Here is a 21,225-nt window from a genome sequence, read left to right as displayed (position 1 = left end):
CCTTGCAGGAGAACAAAGGATCAAGCTAAACTAAGGAAAAGGGTAGCTGAAGGGGAAAGGAGAAAAAGAATAAGAGCACACTTGGTTTAAAATAATAAAACATGAACAAGCAAGCCATGAATGAATTACACCAATTAAACATTATAACAAAAACAATTGGGAGCTGGAACAAGAACAAGGGTAATTTCTTTACCTCAGTGGTATGTGGTTACTTAAAAACATCTCTGCTACATTTATCAAATCCGCCGTGCTCTCATGGGCTGGGTCAATGAGGAGTACCTTTGAGAAACCAAAACAAAAAGTAGAACATCAACCAGGTTCTCAGATACATAATGGTAGGGCAAGACTAAGTAAAAATGTCGCATTCATAGTCAGTAAAACACTGTCGAAATCAAACCTCATTTCATGTTTCAAGGTCAGAAACACTTCTCAGGTCATAATTATGACTATCTTCTACATGTTTAATTGACCAAACGTAATCACCTCCAATGTCCAATTAGGAGCTCTGCTGTGTGTTCAAAAAGCCTCTTGTTTATGGGATAGGTCAGTGGGAGGAAACTCTGGTGATATCAGTGCTTCTCACACTTAAGTTCACATTGTAAGAGAAGCAACTCATTTCAAAATGGTTAATTCAGAGGGACAACATGTGTTAGAACAGTACCCTTTTCTGAAACACTAGTATGGTGGTCTTGTGCTGGTAATTAATCCACCTTAGTTTGTGTTACAATTGTGTCTATACAACAAGTTTAAAAGCATGGGTGGAACAGGCGATGTCAGGTGTCTACTTCTGGACAAACAGTATAGCTAGAAAGAGACAGATTTCCCTAGAACAGAAAACCCCACCCATAGATTTACAAGGTCAGTGAGATGCACATTTCATGAAATTCAATTGGTTTGGCAGAATTTAATGTGCTCAGTATAACTTTTTAAATTAGATGTCTATTTGCATGACGTACTTGTGATAAGATTTGCTGCGCCAATTAAGTATGTTAAGAGGTAAATCTATAAGCATGGGTCGAACACAAGTTTGACATTTGGAACCGCTATGTAGCATTAAACAACGTTGGGATTGGCTCCAAGGCACACCACAACCTCTTCTCCGGATTCAGTCCAAATGAAGGCCACCACGTGGCAATTGTTGTTTGGAACTCTCAGGCCACTCACATATTGAAGGGGTGTCCTCATATCTCTTGAGGACACAGGATATAAATATGTTACAAGAAAGCTGGGTTATAAATTAGATACATTTTGGGGGGATAAGTACATTATTTGAAAGTGCTTGAGGTAGGAAGAGAGGTGGTTAGTGTGTTCAAACTGTTCACAATGCAAAAACAATGAAAGAAACAAAAATATATTGATAGGACTGGGTATCAATCTGAATATCATGGAGGCATAGGAAACTGATCATCATTACCATGTATGAGAACTGGCTAATCAAGACAGGCATGACAGAGGCCCTCAGCCACTTCACGTGCCCGTGTCGGCCTTTCTGGTTCCTCGGGGTCAGGTCCCCACATTCTTCCTTTCCGGCCCTCCTTTCCTCCAGTCCCCCACCCACTCCCTTCCTCTGATTGGCTGAACACGCTGTCAGTTGACCAGGCCTCCATCTAATCAGCTCTTCCCCCAGGGCAGCCTTGCCCAGGGCCAAAGGCAAAGGGCCAAAGGCGCCTCCATCACCTGTTTGCCTGTTCCCCTGGGCGCCCTGCCAAGCCAAATTCTGCCTGGTGCAACTATCAGGTAATATGTGCAGATTTGCGTGCACAGCCATTGCAGAATTTCTGAAATCTTGCCACCGTTTCAATATTGCATATTGAATACATTGTTTTGCATAGTGAATGTAGCTACAGTCCTAAACCTAGTTGTGCTTCGAATTTGCCACTGTCTTAAATCTAGTTGCATTTTGAGTGAAGCCACTGTTTTAAACTAGGCTGCACTTTACATTTTGACACGGTACTGAATCCACCTGCATTGAGTGTAGCCATGGTCTTAAATCTAGCTGCGCTTGCAATTTGGCCCGTTTTAAATCCTGCGGGACTTCATATTTTGCAACAGTGTTGAATACAGTGCATTGCGAGTGTGCCACTGTTTAAATTAAGCTGCGCTTTGAATACTACCACTGTCTTGAATCTAGCTGCCCCCCTAATACTGCAACCGCCTTAAGCCAGCTGCATTTTTATGTTGCCACTGCCGTGAATCCATGCTTTGAATTGTACCACCATCTTTAATCTAGCTGCCATTGAGTGTTCTGATTTTGCTGCAGGCCCATAATCACAAATCTAGCTGCCAGAGCAGAGGCAGTGAACTATCCATCATGCCAAACAGCTCCAAGGTTAGAAGGGCACTATGGCGCACCAGAAACTTGGCCAACACCTCTCCCTTCTCTGTACCCCCCCCCCCACGTCCAGACCTTGGGGGGAATAACCAGACTCCAGAAACCTCCCTCTGCACCCCCTCACAGACTAATCCTCAAACCCTCCCAGCCCATCCACACCCACCCTTGTGCCCTCCCTGCCCTCTAAACCACTTCTCATCTAGGTCTTTGCATCCCTAAACACGGCCTGGAATACCCTTGCCGACCCTCACACAAGCCACGGGCACCAAGAATCCCTTTAAATGCAGAATCTGCCATAATCAGACCGTCTGATCTCTGCACACTTCATCGAATCTCCCCCAAGATCGCTGTCGCCACTTCAAACTTACACCATTACGACCTCCCGTAACTCAACTAACCTAGTGAAATCAATGTTCAACCCACCCCTCAACAACCCCTGTACTGACCTCTTTCAGCTCTCCCAACACACCTTTGGAAATCCGCAGATGCCAGCTCTGACCTTACACTGTGGTGTGTCAGAAGGATGAGGCACACTATGGTTCACCATTTGACGTTACCTAATCTAAGGGTTGCCCTTAGATTAGGTTAAAAACCAGAACTAGCGTGCTTGTCGTCAGTGTTAACGTCCAAAACAAGTGTCTGTCCTCAGTCCGAAAACTAACCTATACCACATATACGAACAACTAAAGACCAGGAGAACCACTCCCTTCTTCTGAGATGGAAAGATGGTTTTCCAATGAAAATGTTCCTTTTCAATATTGAACCTTCAGTGTGTTGACTGACTGACACACACACACACACACACACACACACACACACACACACACACACACACACACACACACACACACACACACACACACACACACACACACACACACACACACACACACACACACACACACACACACACACACACACACACACACACACACACACACACACACACACACACACACACACACACACACACACACACACACACACACACACACACACACACACACACACACACACACACACACACACACACACACACACACACACACACACACACACACACACACACACACACACACACACACACACACACACACACACACACACACACACACACACACACACACACACACACACACACACACACACACCGCCCGCCCCCTCTCTCTCTCTCTCTCTCTCTCAAGGCACATTATCAGCATCAGACTACAGTTCCCAGCCGCCCTGAGTCAGCACAAGCTCTTCACCAGGCTCCAGACACACCCAAGCCAGTGTGCATGCACGCATGCCTGCCGCGAGACCTTGCTTGCGCTCCAGACCTTCCACCACATTGGACATGTCTTCAGAGAGCCCCTGCATGCAAGCCACAGCAGGGCCCAGCACAATGCCCCACTCCACTCTCAGATAAGTGCACATTCCAAGATCATATTCTCTGAAACATAATACGACTACACGTTCCAACTGGCATAGAACTGCTCTGTGTTTTTGACTGCATATGTTGATCACAGGCCTTATATTCTGCTTGCCGACTAAGGGCGGATCGACGCCTATTGTGTTCTGAGCAGCGCTTCCGCTGCGCACAGATATTGTTTTTTGTTTCCTAGTTGAAGCTAATGAACTGCAGCAGAATTCTGCGCTAGTTTGAAGCGCATGAACGTCAGCACAACTCTGTGTGTTCGATGTGTATGATCGCTGTGTATGAAAAGGAAAAGACAACGCTACGTAGCTTTCTCTATTGATACCCCTTATATTGATGTCCTACTGATGTAGTACACTTTATGTTTCCTCAAACACAATGTTACTGTTATGAAGTATAAGGTAATGTAAAATCTGATCAACGCACAATATACTGCACAATATATTCTTGCATGAGGTAATAGAGGATTAATTACGCACAATGTAATTATCCAATTAACCAATATCCGAGGGTTTCAATGTTTTCTTAAATCTGGCTCCCAGAGGTGCAATGGGACGTTCTTATTCGGGCCTACTGACATTGGTGAAATTGGGACTGGTTTAACAGTGGTTGAAGAAAAGAATCCCAATCAATTCGCGCAAATGCTAGTTCCGAACTGGCTGCAACGCAGATTTTCTAAGAAAAAAGCAATCATCATCTTCAATTTATATTGGAACCCACTTAAAATTGGAGATGCCAATTTTTTGGGCACCGACACCTTTAATCAATGATGCTTACATTTGATGTACTGATCCCTTTGTCATCAGCAGTGGAGATCTAAATATTAAATGCTTGGATATAGATGGTATTAAGATCAACCAAACTGATCTAAAAACTAGAGCAGTCTTGTGGATCCGAGAATGATGTGCTCAGGATTTGTTCATGCTAAATGGCCAAGTTAAGGGAGTTATGCTGGCAAAAACAACCTGGTCTCGTAATAATCAGAAAGCTCATCTCGATTACTATTTTGTCTCTATGTGAGACTTGATTGCTACCTTAACAATCAAACAGAAATTAGTGACCACCATTTATTGACATTAATACAGAAACATGCTGAATCTTGTACTGATGTGTCTCCTAGTTTACCTGTGCAGGTTTCCTATGGTGGAAACAGACAGACTTATTTCTTCTGATATTTATGTCATCAGTGAGAAGCACCGTATTAAGTCTCGGTTTGAAGAACCAAAATTGGATTATGCTGCCATTGTATTGGCCTTTAAAGAACATTGTATACAAAACTGGAACCACTTTTACAAGATTGCATACTAATGAGGAACTTATCCATGTCTGCCAAACTTTTCAGGCTGACATGAGACAGCTTAACAAATTGCAAGGCACAGCAAAAATTGAATATACCGGAGAGCGACAATGCAGCATTATAAGAATTGATTAACTTAAGGCCTCCAGGTCACAACATGAGGCCGAAAAAATGCTTAAAATAATCTGTGCTAAGAACTCCTGTGACCTGTGGACAATGCTAAACAATAACTCAACAGTTCCATTAGCGTCGCTTCCCAATGCTGTCTCAGGAAAACTATGGCAATCCCATTATAATGCATTATTTGCACAATCATTCTTGAGTCCGTGAAAGAGCACTTTACAAATGGTCCTTGGCTAACTGAATTCCAAAAAGACAACATTGTAATCTTGCTAAAAGGATTAAGTCTTCTCGTGCCCCAGGACCCGATGGCCTTACGAATGCCATGCTGAAACAAAATCCACAAGCCTGGGCAGACTTTTGCATGCTAATGTTCACAGATATTATGACCACTAAAAAAAGGAGACAGAACAACCTCAAAATTATCTGCAAATAGCACTATTAGACACCGTGGGCAAAGTTGTTGGCACAATCCTGTTACGTCATCTGCAATTGTGGGCAAAGCAGTCGGGTCGACTAGACCTGAGACAGTCCGGCTCCGTTAGAGGCGTCAGCACAAACCTGAATCTCGTCCTGCTAAACCTGGTGAAATTAAAGGCCATCAAAACCAGATCTAAAATATACACGGTCTTTGTGGATCTAGAACAGGCCTTTGACAGTGTTAGCAGAGAGAGACTGTGGAACAAGCTTTGTTCCTGGGCATGCCCAAGAGATTTGCTGGAAGCTATAAAGGCTCCCTATTCAGCAACCTCCATCCCAGTAAGAATAAAAAAGTGGAGTGGATGCAACGGGAGGAGTGGATGCAACGGGAGGAGTGGATGCAACGGGAGGAGTGGATGCAACGGCAGGAGTGGATGCAACGGCAGGAGTGGATGCAACGGCAGGAGTGGATGGAGTGGATAGAACGGAAGGAGTGGATAGAACGGAAGGAGTGGATGGAGTGGATAGAACGGAAGGAGTGGATGGAGTGGATAGAACGGAAGGGGTGGAGGGAACGGAAGGGGTGGAGGGAACGGAAGGGGTGGAGGGAACGGAAGGGGTGGAGGGAACGGAAGGGGTGGAGGGAACGGAAGGAGTGGAGGGAACGGAAGGAGTGGAGGGAACAGAAGGAGTGGATAGAACGGAAGGAGTGGCTGGTGTGGATAGAACAGAAGGAGTGGCTGGTGTGGATAGAACAGAAGGAGTGGATGGGGTGGAGGGAATGGAAGGAGTGGATGGAACAGAAGGAGTGGAGGGGAACGGAAGGAGTGGAGGGGAACGGAAGGAGTGGAGGGGAACGGAAGGAGTGGAGGGGAACGGAAGGAGTGGAACGGAAGGAGTGGAGGGAAATGGAAGGAGTGGAGGGAAACAGAAGGAGTGGAGGGAAACAGAAGGAGTGGAGGGAAACAGAAGGAGTGGAGGGAAACAGAAGGAGTGGAGGGAAACAGAAGGAGTGGAGGGAAACAGAAGGAGTGGAGGGAAACAGAAGGAGTGGAGGGAAACAGAAGGAGTGGAGGGAAACAGAAGGAGTGGAGGGAAACAGAAGGAGTGGAGGGAAACAGAAGGAGTGGAGGGAAACAGAAGGAGTGGAGGGAAACAGAAGGAGTGGAGGGAAACAGAAGGAGTGGAGGGAAACGGAAGGAGTGGAGGGGAACGGAAGGAGGGGTGGAACAGATGGAACAGATGGAATGGGCGGAACAGATGGAGTGGATGGAACTGATAACTACCACATTACACTACCACGGTTACTTTCTCCTATACACCGACACGCAAGTAGAACATAGCGATACTATGACACATTCGGTATCGCTGTTCTCATACTAATACCCGCCACATACTCATCATCCTAATTAAACAGCAGCTAAGCACAATGCTAGCTTAAGCGTCTCCTCAGGCCTAACAGAGCCACAAATCAGTCTGGGCGTCATCCCTCCAGAATGAACACATATACCAACTGCTACACCTACTGCTAAGAAGCAGCTATCGTGCAACTACCACACCGGCTGCACACATATCCGGTGCACACACGCACCTTATGACTCTTTCTCTCTCTACTGACTTGAACTACGGTTCCCGAGGGCGTTCAACCTACCAGCGTTTTGAGATCATACCAATGATACATAAGGCGCTATATATATATGGCAAGTAACATAACATAACAAATATTGAAGGATGGCATACTCATAGAAAAAACTGAGACCTTCAAGAGATTAAAGCAAGGATGTCCCCCTTGGCTTCAGCACTGTTTAACATCTACTTATCTGACATGGGCGTGACCCAGAAGACTGTCAGGGCATTTCATCCTAAAATAAGCAATGCACTGCTCTCATGGATATTATATGCAGATGATTAAGTCATCATGGGTCAAACAGTGATTGGCTTACAGCAGAGAATTAACCCACTCGAAACTTATATGAAAGACAATGGGCCTCATTACAACTCTGGCGGTAGCCGTGTCCTTATTAAGGGCATGGCTGCCGCTGGAGTTGCATTTTTTTCCGGCACCCGCAAATGGTGCAAGAACCGGGTCATGCTGAGCTCGGTGGACCCAGTAATTGCCCATTTGCAGGTGCCGGAATCAAGGGGCTCCCGATCCCCATTCTGCCCCATAGGGCTGAATGGCGATGGGGACGTTGGATGCACCGGCACAACTCTGCATGTGCCAGTGCATCCGACGTGCTCTGCTCGCGGGTGCCGTTACACCCGCCAGGGAAAACCTGGCAGGTGAAACGGCACCCGCGAGCAGAGCACGTAGTATGGCGGTCCTGGAACTACGGTACCGGCATGCTTACCGGTACCGTAGTTCCCAGACCGCCATGGTTGTAATGAGGCCCAATGTGTTAAGAAAACAAAAGTCATGGTATTGGCCAATATGCGATTTAACAACAAGTCAAAAGAAAGATGGTTGTTGGGAAATCGGGAACTGGAAAAAGTACAGTCGATGACTTATTTGGGAGCTCGTGTGAGTTAGTATAAATGAGAGTGGATGGACAACAGTGTTAAGATCAAAAACCAAAATATTGGCATCAAATGCATTATTATTGAAATATAAATACTGCAGATTTACTATGTGCCCCATTATAACTTTTTACAGACAAAAAGGTTACGCCCATTTTCACCTATGGAGCAGAAACAGCTCTAAATCTACCATGGCACTTCTGGGACCTTCTAGAAGGGGCTTTTTGGTAGAGTTCTTCGGCTTCCCCTAAGCATTCCTTTTAAATCTGTGAGATTTGAACAAGGCTTACAATCCCTACACGCAATTGTATCATGGAAGTCATTAGCCTTATAACGCAAATGCTCAATGTGTAATGATTTACCACAGTTTCAAATCCTACAAACTAATATCCCTGAGGGAACCGACTGACTCCTTACCAGGTGGAAAGATTCCTGGTAAGACTGGTTGCACTGTCTAGAGGTCTCTGAAGAGCTATTAATAAAACCCAGAAAAGGTGCAAAACAATACCCAAGATCTGAGATGCAAGCATAAACTATCAATTCTGCTAACACACAAAAGAAGATCTATTGGCCAGCTTGCAACATATTTATCTACATTTCTGTGTGTCAAACTAAGAGACCTGCCCATGAGAATGCGATTGAATATTCTGCCAACACAAGAGGTATTGTCGACTAGAGGTCACATTTCTAAATCTGAAATATCTGCCAAATTTAAGAACGTAAGGATGTATAGAGTCTGGGAAGCATCTACTTCTTGAATGCCCGGCTCTAATCTTAGTGAGAACTAAGTTCCTGGCAGAGAGAAGCAAAAACATGAGAACTTTGTCGATGGATGAATGGTGGTCAATATTTTCAAGCAGTGAGAATTATCCAATGACAATTGCTGGATGCAAGTTTATGAAAGATTCTTAGTCTACTTGCTGGAGTGAGTGCTTGAAGGTTTATTTATTTATTTATATTTTTAAAGCGCTCACACAGCCCGGGGGCATCGAGGCGTTGTTACAGGAATATGTTTCTTAGTTGCATATTTATAACACGCTTAATACCGGTAGGTTTCTAAGCGCGGACCCGGGGTTCGAACCTGTGTTGCTTCCTGTCGTCTTGTTTCCAAGGCAAACACGTTGCCGCTGAGCTATCCTTCCTCCCATTAATTATTGATGGGAAACCCAAGAACAGCATGTTATTTGTGCATGATGATTTTAACAGTAAGGAAATTATGAATTGTTGTTTAAAAATGATGTTTATATGAATTGGAAATGTGAACATATGAAAAGTTGGTACTAAACCGAATCATAAATACAAAAAATAAATAAGCCAGAACTGACGAGGGTAAATGGCAAGAGAGATGTCACCAGGTAAACTAATGATAACTACGATACAGTCAAGGTCCCCATGTTTACGCAGTCCTCACTACCTGTAAGAAATAAAGATACCATCCTCTTGGCCTTATCTAGGCCCACCAGAAATAGAAGAAAAACGCATAAACCTCTGACCAAAAATAAATCCACATGGAAAGTCAGATCCCTGGGAAAGAAGCAAAAAGGAAACTTTAAAGCAGAAGGTCTTCATAACATCTTCCCTCACTCGAAGACTATTGGCCTGCTTCCCCCGTAACTTAGGAGAGCTTGCAACGCAAGCTGCCGGAGTCCTGTGCCTCCTACAGGCCTAGCTCCCTGATTAATGGAGAGGTTAAAATTCTGGTGCAGGTGCTGATGGAGCGCGTAGGTAGAGTGATTACTTCCAGGGTTCACCCGGACCAATGTGGATTTATGCCGACAAGCCAACCGGGTGAACATCCAGCGGTTATTTGCGGCCATATCTGAGTCACCCGAACTTGTGGATCTACTAGCTCTTGTCTCGGTGGATTTTGAAAAGGCCTTAGATACCGTAGAAGGGACAAGTTACTTACCTGTAACTGTTGTTCTCCAGCATGGGTCTGGCATGGATTCACATGCTCATGAATATTCCCTGTCGTCAGGCTGGGAATCCTCGGTAAAGAAAAAATCAGTATCAGTTTCGTTTCTGATCTGTCTTTCTTAGTAGTAACCAATCACTGATCTCTGGGTCATACTGCCCCCAGCCAATGACTGCCCTCTCCCTAAGCCCCGCCTCTGGCAGCCATCCTCAGATTTGGTACCACGCAAAGTGGCAGTATGACCAAGTGAAGAGCCGCAGAGGGGTAGGCGGGAGGGTTCGCATGTGAATCCATGCCAGACCCATGCTGGAGAACAACAGTTACAGGTAAGTAACTTGTTCCTTCTCCAGCATGGGGTCTGGCATGGATTCACATGCTCATGAATATAAGAATACATAGCAGTACACACATGCACAACCACGGGAGGTGGCAAGGCTCAGCATTAAGCATTACATCCAAAACTCAACATTAAGCAATTACCTCCTCACCAGGCTTACCTTAGGCGAACAGGTTGCGCAGCACTGCTTGGCCGACCCTGGATTCCTCCCTGGAGTCCCGATCGACGCAGTAGAATCTCGTGAAGGTGTGCGTCGACCTCCACGTAGCAGCCCTGCAGATGTCCAGCAGGGGCCCACCAGACAGGAACGCCGTGGTAGCAGCGATCGCTCTGGTCAAATGGGCTCTCGGACGGACGGGCAGCGGTCGATTCACCAACCAGTGAGTGTATGATGCAGCCGGAGAGCCATCTGGAAATGGAAGTCTTCAAGAGAGCCTTCCCTTGATTCACAGACCCAAAGTTCACAAACAGCTGTGACGTCTTCCGAAAACTCTTCGTGCGGTCCACGTAGAACTTCAGCGCTCTAGCTGCATCCAGCGAGTGCAAAGTCCTCTCGGCCGGCGTCGAAGTCGACGCGAAGGAAACTGGTAACACCAAGGGCTCGTTGAGGTGGAAGTCCGACGGCACCTTGGGCATGAAGGAGGGGTGCGTCCACAGCACCACCCGCGTGTCATGAAAAGTCAAGTATGGAGGCTTGCAAGATAGGGCCTGGATCTCTCCCACTCGTGCGGATGTGATGGCCACGAGGAACGCTGTCTTCCATGACAGGAACTTCAAAGGTGCCGAATGCATAGGCTCGAATGGGGCCCTCATGAGCCTGGTCAGCACCATATTAAGCTCCCACGCCGGCGCAGGAGCCTTCACTGGCGGGAACGATCGGAATAGTCCCTTCATAAATTCCTTCACCAGGCGATGAGACCACAAGGACGCCCGTCCCGTAGTTCTGGTATATCGGGAGATGGCAGCCAGATGTATTTTGATGGAGGCGTGAGCCAGTCCAGCTTTGGCCAGCGACAGTAGGTACGGCAGTACTTGAGGGGCCGTAATCCGCAGAGGGTTAATCTTCTGTGCACGGCACCAGACAGAGAACCTTTTCCATTTATGACCGTAACACTTGAGAGTTGAGGACGCCCTGGCTTTCGCAAGAACCTCTCTGCAGTCAGCCAGAATATCGTACCCGCCAAACTCTAGTGCTGCAGGAGCCAGGCCTGCAAGTTCAGGGACTACGGGTAGTGATGAAGAATGGCGCCTCCTTCTCTGGAGAGAAGATCTGCGTCCGCCGGCAGCTTGACTGGTAGGGACGTTGACAAGTCCAGAAGGTCCGGGAACCAGATCTGCCTCGGCCACGCCGGTGCGTCGAGGATCATTCTGCACCTGGACTTCTTGAGCTGGTTGATGAGACGGAGCAGCAACGGCAACGGAGGGAACGCATATAGAAACAGGCCGTCCCAAGGGAACGCGAAAGCATCGCCCATGCTCCTCGTCTGTGGTAACCTGACGGCGAACCTCCGGCACTTGGAGTTCGTCGCCGTCGCGAAAAGGTCGATCTGGGGTTTGCCCCATCGTCGAAAGAGCCAATCCACCTGGTCCTAACGTAGTTCCTACTCGTGGCACGAGCGCAGCTCCCTGCTGAGTGAGTCGGCGATGGTGTTTTTTATTCTTGCCAAGTGGAAGGGAACCAGAAATATCCCCTGGGCGACGGCCCAGTGCCACAGATCCTGGGCCTCCATGGATAGGGCTGGGGATCTGGTGCCTCCCTGCTTCCGTATGTAGAACATCGTGGTGGTGTTGTCGGTGAAGATCCTCACCACCTTGTCCTTGAGGGACGGAAGGAATAACTTGAGCGCCCAGAACACTGCTCGAAGCTCCAGAATGTTGATGTGGAGAGACCTCTCCTCCGGGAGCCAAAGGCCTCTTGCGTGGAGATCTCCGGTGTGGGCCCCCCAACCCTCCAGAGAGGCGTCCGTCATCACCGTCTCCTGAAACACCGGGGTCTGAAAGTCCGTGCATGTAGTGAGGTGCGCACGGGTACCCCACCATAGGATCGCCCGACGGAACTCATCGTCGAGAGGGATCCTGTCTTCGAAGCAGCCCGTCGCCTGAAACCAGCGGGCGTCGAGGAACTCCTGTAGCGGACACATCCGAAGTCAGCAAAGGGGTACAAGGTAGATGCATGAGGACATCATCCCAAGGAGGGACTTGATGGACCTCACCCTGGCCACGTCCGTGGCTAGCAGGCGCCGCACCTTGCCCAGAATGGCCTTCATCCTCTCCTCCGACAGGCAGGCCAATTGCCCCACTGTATCGAGCTTCGCTCCCAGAAACAGTGCTACTTGCGACGGAACCAGATGGGATTTGGGGTAGTTGATGGCGAATCCCAGTTCCGTGAGCAGCCGGATGGTTGTCGCTGTGTGCTCGACGGCGAGTCCTCTTGTCCTTGCCCGGATTAGCCAGTCGCCCAGGTAGGGGTAGACGTGGATCCCCTGCAGGCGCAGCCGTGCCGCCACTGGTGCCAGGCACTTGGTGAATACCCTGGGTGCCGACTTTAATCCGAACGGCAGGGCTCTGAATTGGTAGTGGCGTCCCTGAACCACGAACCTGAGAAACTTTGTGTCCTTTTAGAATGGGGATGTGGAAGTAAGCATCCTCCAGGTCCAACGACAATAGGAAGTCGCCCTCCTCCAGCTGTCCCAGGACGTGCTGGAGGGTGACCATCCTGAATTTCTGCGCCTTGATGTACTTGTTTAACCGACGCAGGTCCAGGATGGGGCGCCAGCCGCCTGTCTTCTTTCTGACGAGGAAGTACCTTGAGTACACTCCAGAGCCCCGGAGCTTCCTGGGGACGAGCTCGATGGCACCTTTCTTAAGCATCGCCCTTACCTCCAACAGCAGTTGAGGGACGTGATTCTCCTTCCTGGCCACGGGAGGAATGCGAGGACACTTCTTTTGGAATTCCAGCGAGTGCCCGTTGGCCAGGGTGTCCAGCACCCAACAGTCGGTGGAGATGGACTCCCACACGCTGACGAACTTCGTCAGCCGGCCTCCCACCGGGGTGCTTCGGAGGAGGCCTTGTCGCCTTGGCCTCCTTGACGACAACGACGGGATCCCCCTTGCTTGCCGCAACCTCTGTAGGCATCCTGGGACGAGGAGCGGGCCGCCTGGCGGGATGTAGAAGAGCCACCGCTGGATCCCTTGGAGGCACCCTGTCTGCCTCCGGAGCTCCGAAAAGGGCCGTCGTCGTTGAAATACCCCTAGGGCCCGGGCCGTCTCCGAGTCGGTCTTGATGGCCTGGAGCGACTCGTCCACCATCTTCCCAAAAAGGTTGTTGCCGTCGAACGGCATATCCAACACTCTGGTCTGGACGTCCTGGCGAAAGTCTGTCGCTTTGAGCCATCCTCGTCGTCGGAGGCAAACCCCGTTGCCCAGTTGGCGAAATCCGGTATCAGCAATGTCCGTTGCCACCGCTATGGCGTGATCCGATGCCACCTCTCCTTTCTGCAGAATTTGTAGGGCCTCCGCCCTCTTGTCGTCCGGTAGGAAGTCTAGCTATCTTGAACCAAAGCTCCCTGTCGTAGCGGGCCACGATCGATAAAGCATTGGCCGCCTTAATCGTCGTCGCCGCCGCCAAGATGACTCCTCGTCCCATGGAGTCCAACCTCTTGCCCTCTCTGTCCGGCGGGGAAGTGGAAGTTGAAGCCGCCGCACCCGCTGCTTTCTTCTTGGCCGCTGCCGAGATGACAGAGTCCGGCGTGGGCTGGACCCTGAGGCACAAGGGGGCGGCATCAGGGACTCGGTACTTCTTCTCGTACCTGTCCCTCTTGGCAGGTGTCGTGGAAGGATTCTTGAGGATAGCCAGCCCCTCGTCTCAGATGTCGTTGAGCAATGGCACTGCGAGGATCGTCTTCCTCTTGGCCTCTCCACGTTGGTAAAGAAACCCTTCCTTTTTCTGTTCCTCCGGGCAGAGCTGGAAGAGCTTGGTTGCCCTGGCTATCACGGCGTGAAAGGAGCCAATTTAGTCGGGTGGAGAAGCCTGAGGGGGGGGGGCGAAGACGGGATGTCCGTTGTGTCATCGCCGCCGTCTTCGTCCGTCACCGTCGCTGTACCCGTCGCCGTATCCTCTCTAGGGTCCGGCGAGGGGGATGAGGGGTCCACAGGCCTCGCGGGCACGAAGGGGGGAGCGGGGTGGACTCTCCTCTGCTTGTTCGGAGGGCTTCCCGACGGGCCTGGTTCTGGATCCTCCGTCGGGGTCCGTGGTAACCTTGTCCTTATCTCAGTACATAAGGATTGGATCACCAACAAAATGGCCACAAGCTATCCCGGGGCTTGGGTAATGGCTGCGACGGACGGGATGGCTGCCCCACTGGGCCCTCTTCGTCGCCATCGTCGCTATCTTCGATCACATCAGCAGGAACCGTCCCCTGGGATCGAACCTTCTCGAACTTCTCGTTGAGGCCTATGAACCTCTCGTTGAGGCCCTTCCCGGTTTCCATCAGATCCTTCTCAGAGGCTGATTCCGAGTCTGTAATGGCCACCGGCACCTCCCCTCTTTTTCCGCCGGGGTCTTCACGGGGGTCTTAACGATGGGCTGGAAAGAGGATTCCTTCCGCGGTGGCAGGGATACTCTGGGCCCAGAGGCCGTTTCCACTGGCGTAGTCTCAGCCGGCCTCGCCAGGGTCGCAGCGACCACTTCGATAGAGACCTTTGCCGGCTGGATCAAAGCCCTCACACCACCTTAGGTGCGTCCTGGGCCTTCGCCTTGGGGGGGGGTCAGCACCTCGCTCCCCCTCGGGTCCCTTCGAGATCGACCGGGGCCGCTCCAGCAACTTACCCGGGTTCTCAGACGTCCTCTTCCCCGAACCAGAGCACTGGCTCGTGGTTGAATGTGCCGGGGAAGTCGCGCCCTGCCTGGCAGCCGAAGAGCCCGACCTTTCGGCGCTCCCGGTGCCCGCGGACTCGCGGTGCTTGGCCTTCTGTTGGGCCCCCGTCGCCGGGGCGCCCTCACAGGACTTAGAAGCCCGCTCAGACTTTTTCTTCGCCTTCTCACCTGCTGTGCCTTTCTCCAGCCAGGCGGCGAGGCGGGAACGACGATCTTGTTTGGTCCGTTACGAAAGGTTCTTGCAGAATGCACAGTCCTTCTCCACGTGCGTCTTGTCCTCATGAAGGCAGTAGAGACATCGCAAATTCTCGTCCTCCTTGAAAACATTTTGTAATCCGCATCCAGGGCAGCACCTGAAAAGCTTGGATCCAGGCGTCGAGCTTCCCTTGTCCTGGGCCATGTCCGTTGAGGTAGGCCGCAGATCTTCCGGAATCCTCCAAGAAGCGTAAACTCGACGAAAACTTGGGCGTAGAAGAATTCCGAAATGGGTCCCCGTTATCGGAAGTAGAAACGGTGGAGCTTGAGGCTCGATTAAACCGAAAAATGAAAAATGAGAAAATCTCCTGAAAAACAACGAAAACGCAGCAAAAAACTCGAGAGCTAAGCACGAGGACTCCCAACACTTGAACGTGTGGTAAAAATCTGAGGATGGCTGCCAGAGGCGGAGCTTAGGGAGAGGGCAGTCATTGGCTGGGGGCAGTGTGACCCAGAGATCAGTGATTGGTTACTACTAAGAAAGACAGATCAGAAACAAAAGTGATACTGATTTTTTCTTTACCGAGGATTCCCAGCCTGACGATGGGGAATGTTCATGAGCATGTGAATCCATGACAGACCCCATGCTGGAGAATGGGAGATTCTCTGGGACATCATGATTCACATGGGCTTCATGCACCTCTTTCTGAGTTGGGTTTGCCTGCTGTATGCATCGCCTAGTGCAGAAGTCTAGATCAATGGAGTATCCTCCCGGTCTTTCCCCCTAGAGAGGGGAACGAGACAGGGCTGTCCTCTCTCTCCCCCATCTTATTTACGCTGGCCATTGTGCCCCTGGCAATCCGACTAAGGGCAGATTCGACCAGGTCAGGATTCCGCTGACTGCATGGGGACGAGGATAGGGTCGTGCTGTATGCGGACGAGCCGTGGGTTGCCTACGGCCAGGTCTCACACACTTTGCGGAACTTCCATGGGGTCAGTGGGTTGAGGGTGAATTGGGATACATCTATCTTCTGCCAGCTTCAGGGTGCAGACAGAGCTATCACCCCGGAACTGTCCATATTGGATGTCTAACGAGGGCTTCTAGTACTGGAGCTGCGAGTGGGTCCTGAGCTTAGAACCTTTGAGCGCTAATCTCCACCCTATTACTGATAAGTTCACCCGTGACTTGTCACCCACTGGCGGTCCCTTCCACTGACACTAATTGGGAGGGCAGCCTTGTTCAAAATGTTTGTTAACCCTACCTAGGCATTTATAAATATTTCAAAATTCCCCCTGCAGATCCACAAAGCAGAATTTGACATAATTTACGCCATTTTCTGGGGTGTAGGCCTGCCCACATTGCCCTGGCTATGTTGCAGCGTTCGGTGTGGGAAGAGGGTATCGGGCTGCCTAACCTGTGCAGCTACTACTGGGTCGGCCAGCTGGCGGTCGTCATCGACTGGCTACATGGTGAAATATCCCTGCTGCATGTTGGGGGCGGAAAGGAGGTGGATGCAGGGCCTGCCTCCTCTCCAGATTCTCTAAAGTGGGCCGGGAAAGCAGCTGCTTCCACCCATGATGCAGCACAATATACATGTGTAGAGAGACTCACATCGTCACACGAGATGGGGGAGGGCTACCCTGGTTCAATCCCTTTGGGGAAATGTGCACATGCCGGATGTCAAGATTGGCAGATTTGGGGTTTGGATAAGGTGCAATGTGTTACATCTCGCAGATGTGGTAAAGGAGGGTGCACTGGTCACATTTACTGATTTACACAATGCGTTTGGCCTTCCATTGACTGAAAGATAACACCACTTGCAGTTATCAAATGCTTTGCTATCTCAGTTCCAGACACTCAAGATGTGTCATCCAGCTAACCGCTGAAGGCTTATCTCCTCCCTGAGCGCATATGCACCAGGGTTATCTCCACCTGATACCAAGTCCTTACCGCCTTTGGGACCAAGGAGCTGGACAATCTCAAGGCCCGGTGCGAAAGGGATGTGGGCCCCCTAGAACTGGAGTACTGGGTGGAGGCTTAGATGTCTCCCAGGGAAATCAGGATCTCTGCCAGGATATGGTTAATCAAACTTAAAATACTCCACAGGGACTATAAATCTCGCAGAGCACCGTTCAGATGGGGCTTCACGGACCACCCTGAATGACTTTGGTGTGGGGGGATGGAGAGCACCTTCTTTCATATTATTTGGGAATGCCCTCAGGTTTGCTGCTTCTGGTGGAAATGTATCGATAAGGTGCACTGTGTCTCGAGAATGGTAGTACCCGGGGACCCGCGGTTGTTGCTTCTTGGCGTGTGAGGTGCAACAGCCTTCATTAGATATGAGAAATTGTTTGTATACAATGCTGTTGGACTGATGGAACTGACTATTGAATGAATATGGCAGGTGGTGGAATGCCCTCGATTCACTAAGTGGATCTCCGAAATGGACAAGTGCATGGCCCTGGAGAAAAAGATAAAAAAATTTGTACAATACACAGACAGGGCTGGCCGGATAAATGGTCCAGAATATGGGGGAAGTAGGAGGGTGAGGGTTAGGAGGGAGAGGCCTGATCATTTCTTGATGGGAACATAATTGGTTTGCTTTCTTTCCTTTGTGGTAATTATCCTAGTCTTTTGTTAGTTTTCCCCACAATGTTACCCAAATATGTTATGTTATTTCCTGTGTTGGTTTATTTTCTGTTTTAATTGCAAAACAATGAAATGTGTTCATAGGAAAAAAAAGCAGACGGTCAAGAAATGTCACCATTTGGACAGCAAATGCAAGCTCAGGTCCAACCAAGAAGGTTTACCAAACAATGCTATATGTAAAAAGAGAAGATCACAAAAGTCTTCCTAAAAAGGGAGGTGGATCACAGCTGTTTTCCACAAAGCATAAATGAAAATAAGGCAGAAATATCTTTGCTTGGAGAGAGGATCGAGGTATGTGAAACGGACATAGTGACTTGGCAGGAGATTGTTCAACCTATCTCAGACCACCAGGCTCTACAAGAATCTCTAGCAGCGTTATCTTAAAAATGCAAAGACTTACAAGATGAGTTTTGTTGGGAAAACCTCTGCGTACGATTCTTGGTAGAAGGTTCAGAGTACTTCCATTTGGAAGAATGCATTGAGATTTAGTTAATGGCGGTGTTAGGTAGGGGTGTATTGAACTTCGGCATAAAGTAAGTATCTGGCCAAATTCCGGCCTAAACTAAAAAACAATTTGGCTCCAGATGAATAGATTGTCTACTCATTTTAATGCAATGTAACTACTCAGAGAGGCAAACGGCAAAAGGAAATGTAATTGCACATTGAAAGCTTTCCTGATAACATAAGGCATTACATAACACTACATAACAAACATAAGACTAAAGTGCATATCTTTGTGTAGTGAAGAGGTAGTGTTGAGGATGAGTGAGAGCTGATCCTGGTTTGCTCCCATGGAAAATGCCTATATTGAAACTTGGAAAATGCACATGTACTGGAAAACAGAAGGGATGAGGTAATTCATTATATGAGAGGAAGAGCGACTTTCCCTTCATCTGAAAAACCGCTCCAGTTACCTTTTGGGCCAGTCTGCCAGAGGGAGTATAGAGATAGGTGTGAGGAATCTGCATGTATGGTACATAGTCAAAAATCTACGCTGTCTTTGAAAGAGGTAGGAGGAGAGGATGTTTGGAAATCAGTACACTTCCCAACAGGAGGACTGCCTCTTTCAAGTCAATAGGACAGTAGACAAGTCAGTTATATGTCCGGCAGAGCAAAATATGGAAATTTCCCAAACCATAGTGGCCTCTTTGCAGAACCTATTGATTGGAAATCTCTAGAAGGAGAAATGCCTTACCGGTAATAATCTTTCTATGGATTATTCGCCCTTATATTCCTCATCTTAATAGGACATCCCCTCAGCACCAGCTACTCAGATCCCAGCAGCTGGTGGTGAGGAGATATTCTATGAAGATGAGGAATCTGTGGAGGAATGCAATGGTTTTTACTTTGCCAACCTTGTCGTGTCAATGTGTACCACACTCTAACGGCTGCCCAGGCACTTATGTAAGTATGGGTGTGGAAATGTGATGGGAAAGAGGCGTGGAAGGTTGTAGGGAGGTGCTAGGAAGGGTTGGAGAACGTGAGTCTTAAGAGGAAGGAACAAGGCAGTGCGAAGGTGTCGAGAGCCAGGGTACACATGACTCAAGGGGGAGTGGAAGATGAGCCACTGTCATGACCCACACTCTGAAGACCCCCTGGCCAACCTATGGGCCAAGGAGAGTCTTGAATCCAGTCCCCACTAAACCCAAGAAATTGCAGCCTAGGCCTTCTTGGGGCCAGTGCTGACGCCTTTGGCGCCAGGCTCATGTTTGAATATGGATTTGTGCTTGGGAACTACTTTTCATTAATGCCAGTCATGTGGAGGCATCTTCATAACCTGGCTCCTTGAAAGCAGGCTTGTAGTGTAGTGTTTTTGGGTGTGGTACCATGGGGACTATTTTACCTGGACTTCTTTCTTGAAGCTATTTAAACCACACCCAAATAGACTGACACGCTTCTCGTTAGTTTGCATTTCTGCAACGTAACGCTCACTGTGTTCAGCTTCAGCCACGAACCTCGGAAGAACAGCACCTGCAAAGGAAAGGAGAAGACATTGTGAGAAAAGGCAGCAGCTTACCTGAACTTCATCGGCAGCGGTCCGCAGCTCACCCGACCATCATCCTGGAACTAGCGCTCTATCAGATCAACGGACCTGTAAAAGAGAAGAAACAAGGCATTAGACATTGTACAATTAACGAACTGTGCCGAAAGGCTTACCTCGCCAGCCGCTCCTCAAACAGCATCACTACGGAAATTCCATACTCCGGCCGAGTACCGCGACCTGTGGAGAGGAAAAGATAACAGGTTCGCAAAGGCAAGGCATCTTAAGCGCAGCGCATAGCGACTACTCACCGCATCAAGGCGCTCCAAAAACGCCTATACTTACCGGCGAAACACAGATTCCGCCTTGCCACATATTGGACTTCCGCGCACCTAGGAAGAAAAAGACATTGTTAAAAGGCATGCAAGAACAGCAATATTCACCGCAATAAGACCTACCTGAAAGACTCAAGACGGGCCGGCATCAGTGAAGCAGCTTGATCGCCATTGCCCACCAAGCACGACGCGCCCCTGCCAAGACAGCAGGACGCAGAACCCGCCAACATCTAAAACAAGGTGAGGAGAAGTCCAGAAGGGTCGTTGACCTACAAGGAGGTGGGAGGCCGTTTACCCGGTTGCCCAGTCCTGAACATAGCTTACCTGTATTCCAGGCAGAACTCTTCCGCTGGTCGCATCTGGGCATCGCAAGGAGGGACATCTGAACCCCAACTACTGGGTGGCGCCCCCGTGGAACCAGGTGAGCGTAACAGCTACACTCAAAACAATAGAATGTCGGATGGGCAGGAGGTAAAAAGGGGGACCCCTTCAAGGTAAAGAGGAGGTGGAAGCAAGGTGTAGGAAAACGTGAGGATGAAAAGGACCTGTGAGATTAGCGCAATGCATGAAAAGCATCGCACCAAAGACATGAACCCGTTCAAGATTTAGGCAAAAAGCTAGAGGTCCCATTAATGCCAATAGAAAGCAAGTTATAAAAAAAACTCTTAAAAGTGGCATTGCCCAGGGTACTATAAGCAGAAAAGTCGATGTTTATGTTAAAACAAGGTTGGGAAAAAGGTTGGCAGGACTACTAAAATAAGAACTACTAAAATAAGATGCATTGAGCATGGCACCTAGATTTAAGATAAAATATGTGCACGTGTTCATGAGAT

At 49.0% G+C, this 21,225-nt stretch overlaps 1 protein-coding gene across 3 annotated transcripts in view; it reads right to left on the bottom strand.

The window, feature by feature from the left end:
- UGGT1 (UDP-glucose glycoprotein glucosyltransferase 1) overlaps positions 1-21,225 on the bottom strand; it is a 2,047,742-nt gene that overhangs the window by 1,265,330 nt on the left and 761,187 nt on the right. For all 3 annotated transcript variants that reach the window (XM_069617855.1, XM_069617854.1, XM_069617856.1), the window contains exon 15: positions 194-279. In XM_069617855.1, coding sequence (XP_069473956.1) covers positions 194-279 — 86 coding nt within the window. The remainder of the gene's footprint in view (positions 1-193; positions 280-21,225) is intronic.

This window comes from Ambystoma mexicanum, chromosome 10 (assembly GCF_040938575.1).
Source record: "Ambystoma mexicanum isolate Mex_15411 chromosome 10, UKY_AmexF1_1, whole genome shotgun sequence".
NCBI classification, from domain to species: Eukaryota; Metazoa; Chordata; class Amphibia; order Caudata; family Ambystomatidae; genus Ambystoma; species Ambystoma mexicanum.
This window is presented reverse-complemented; position numbering and strand designations above follow the sequence as displayed.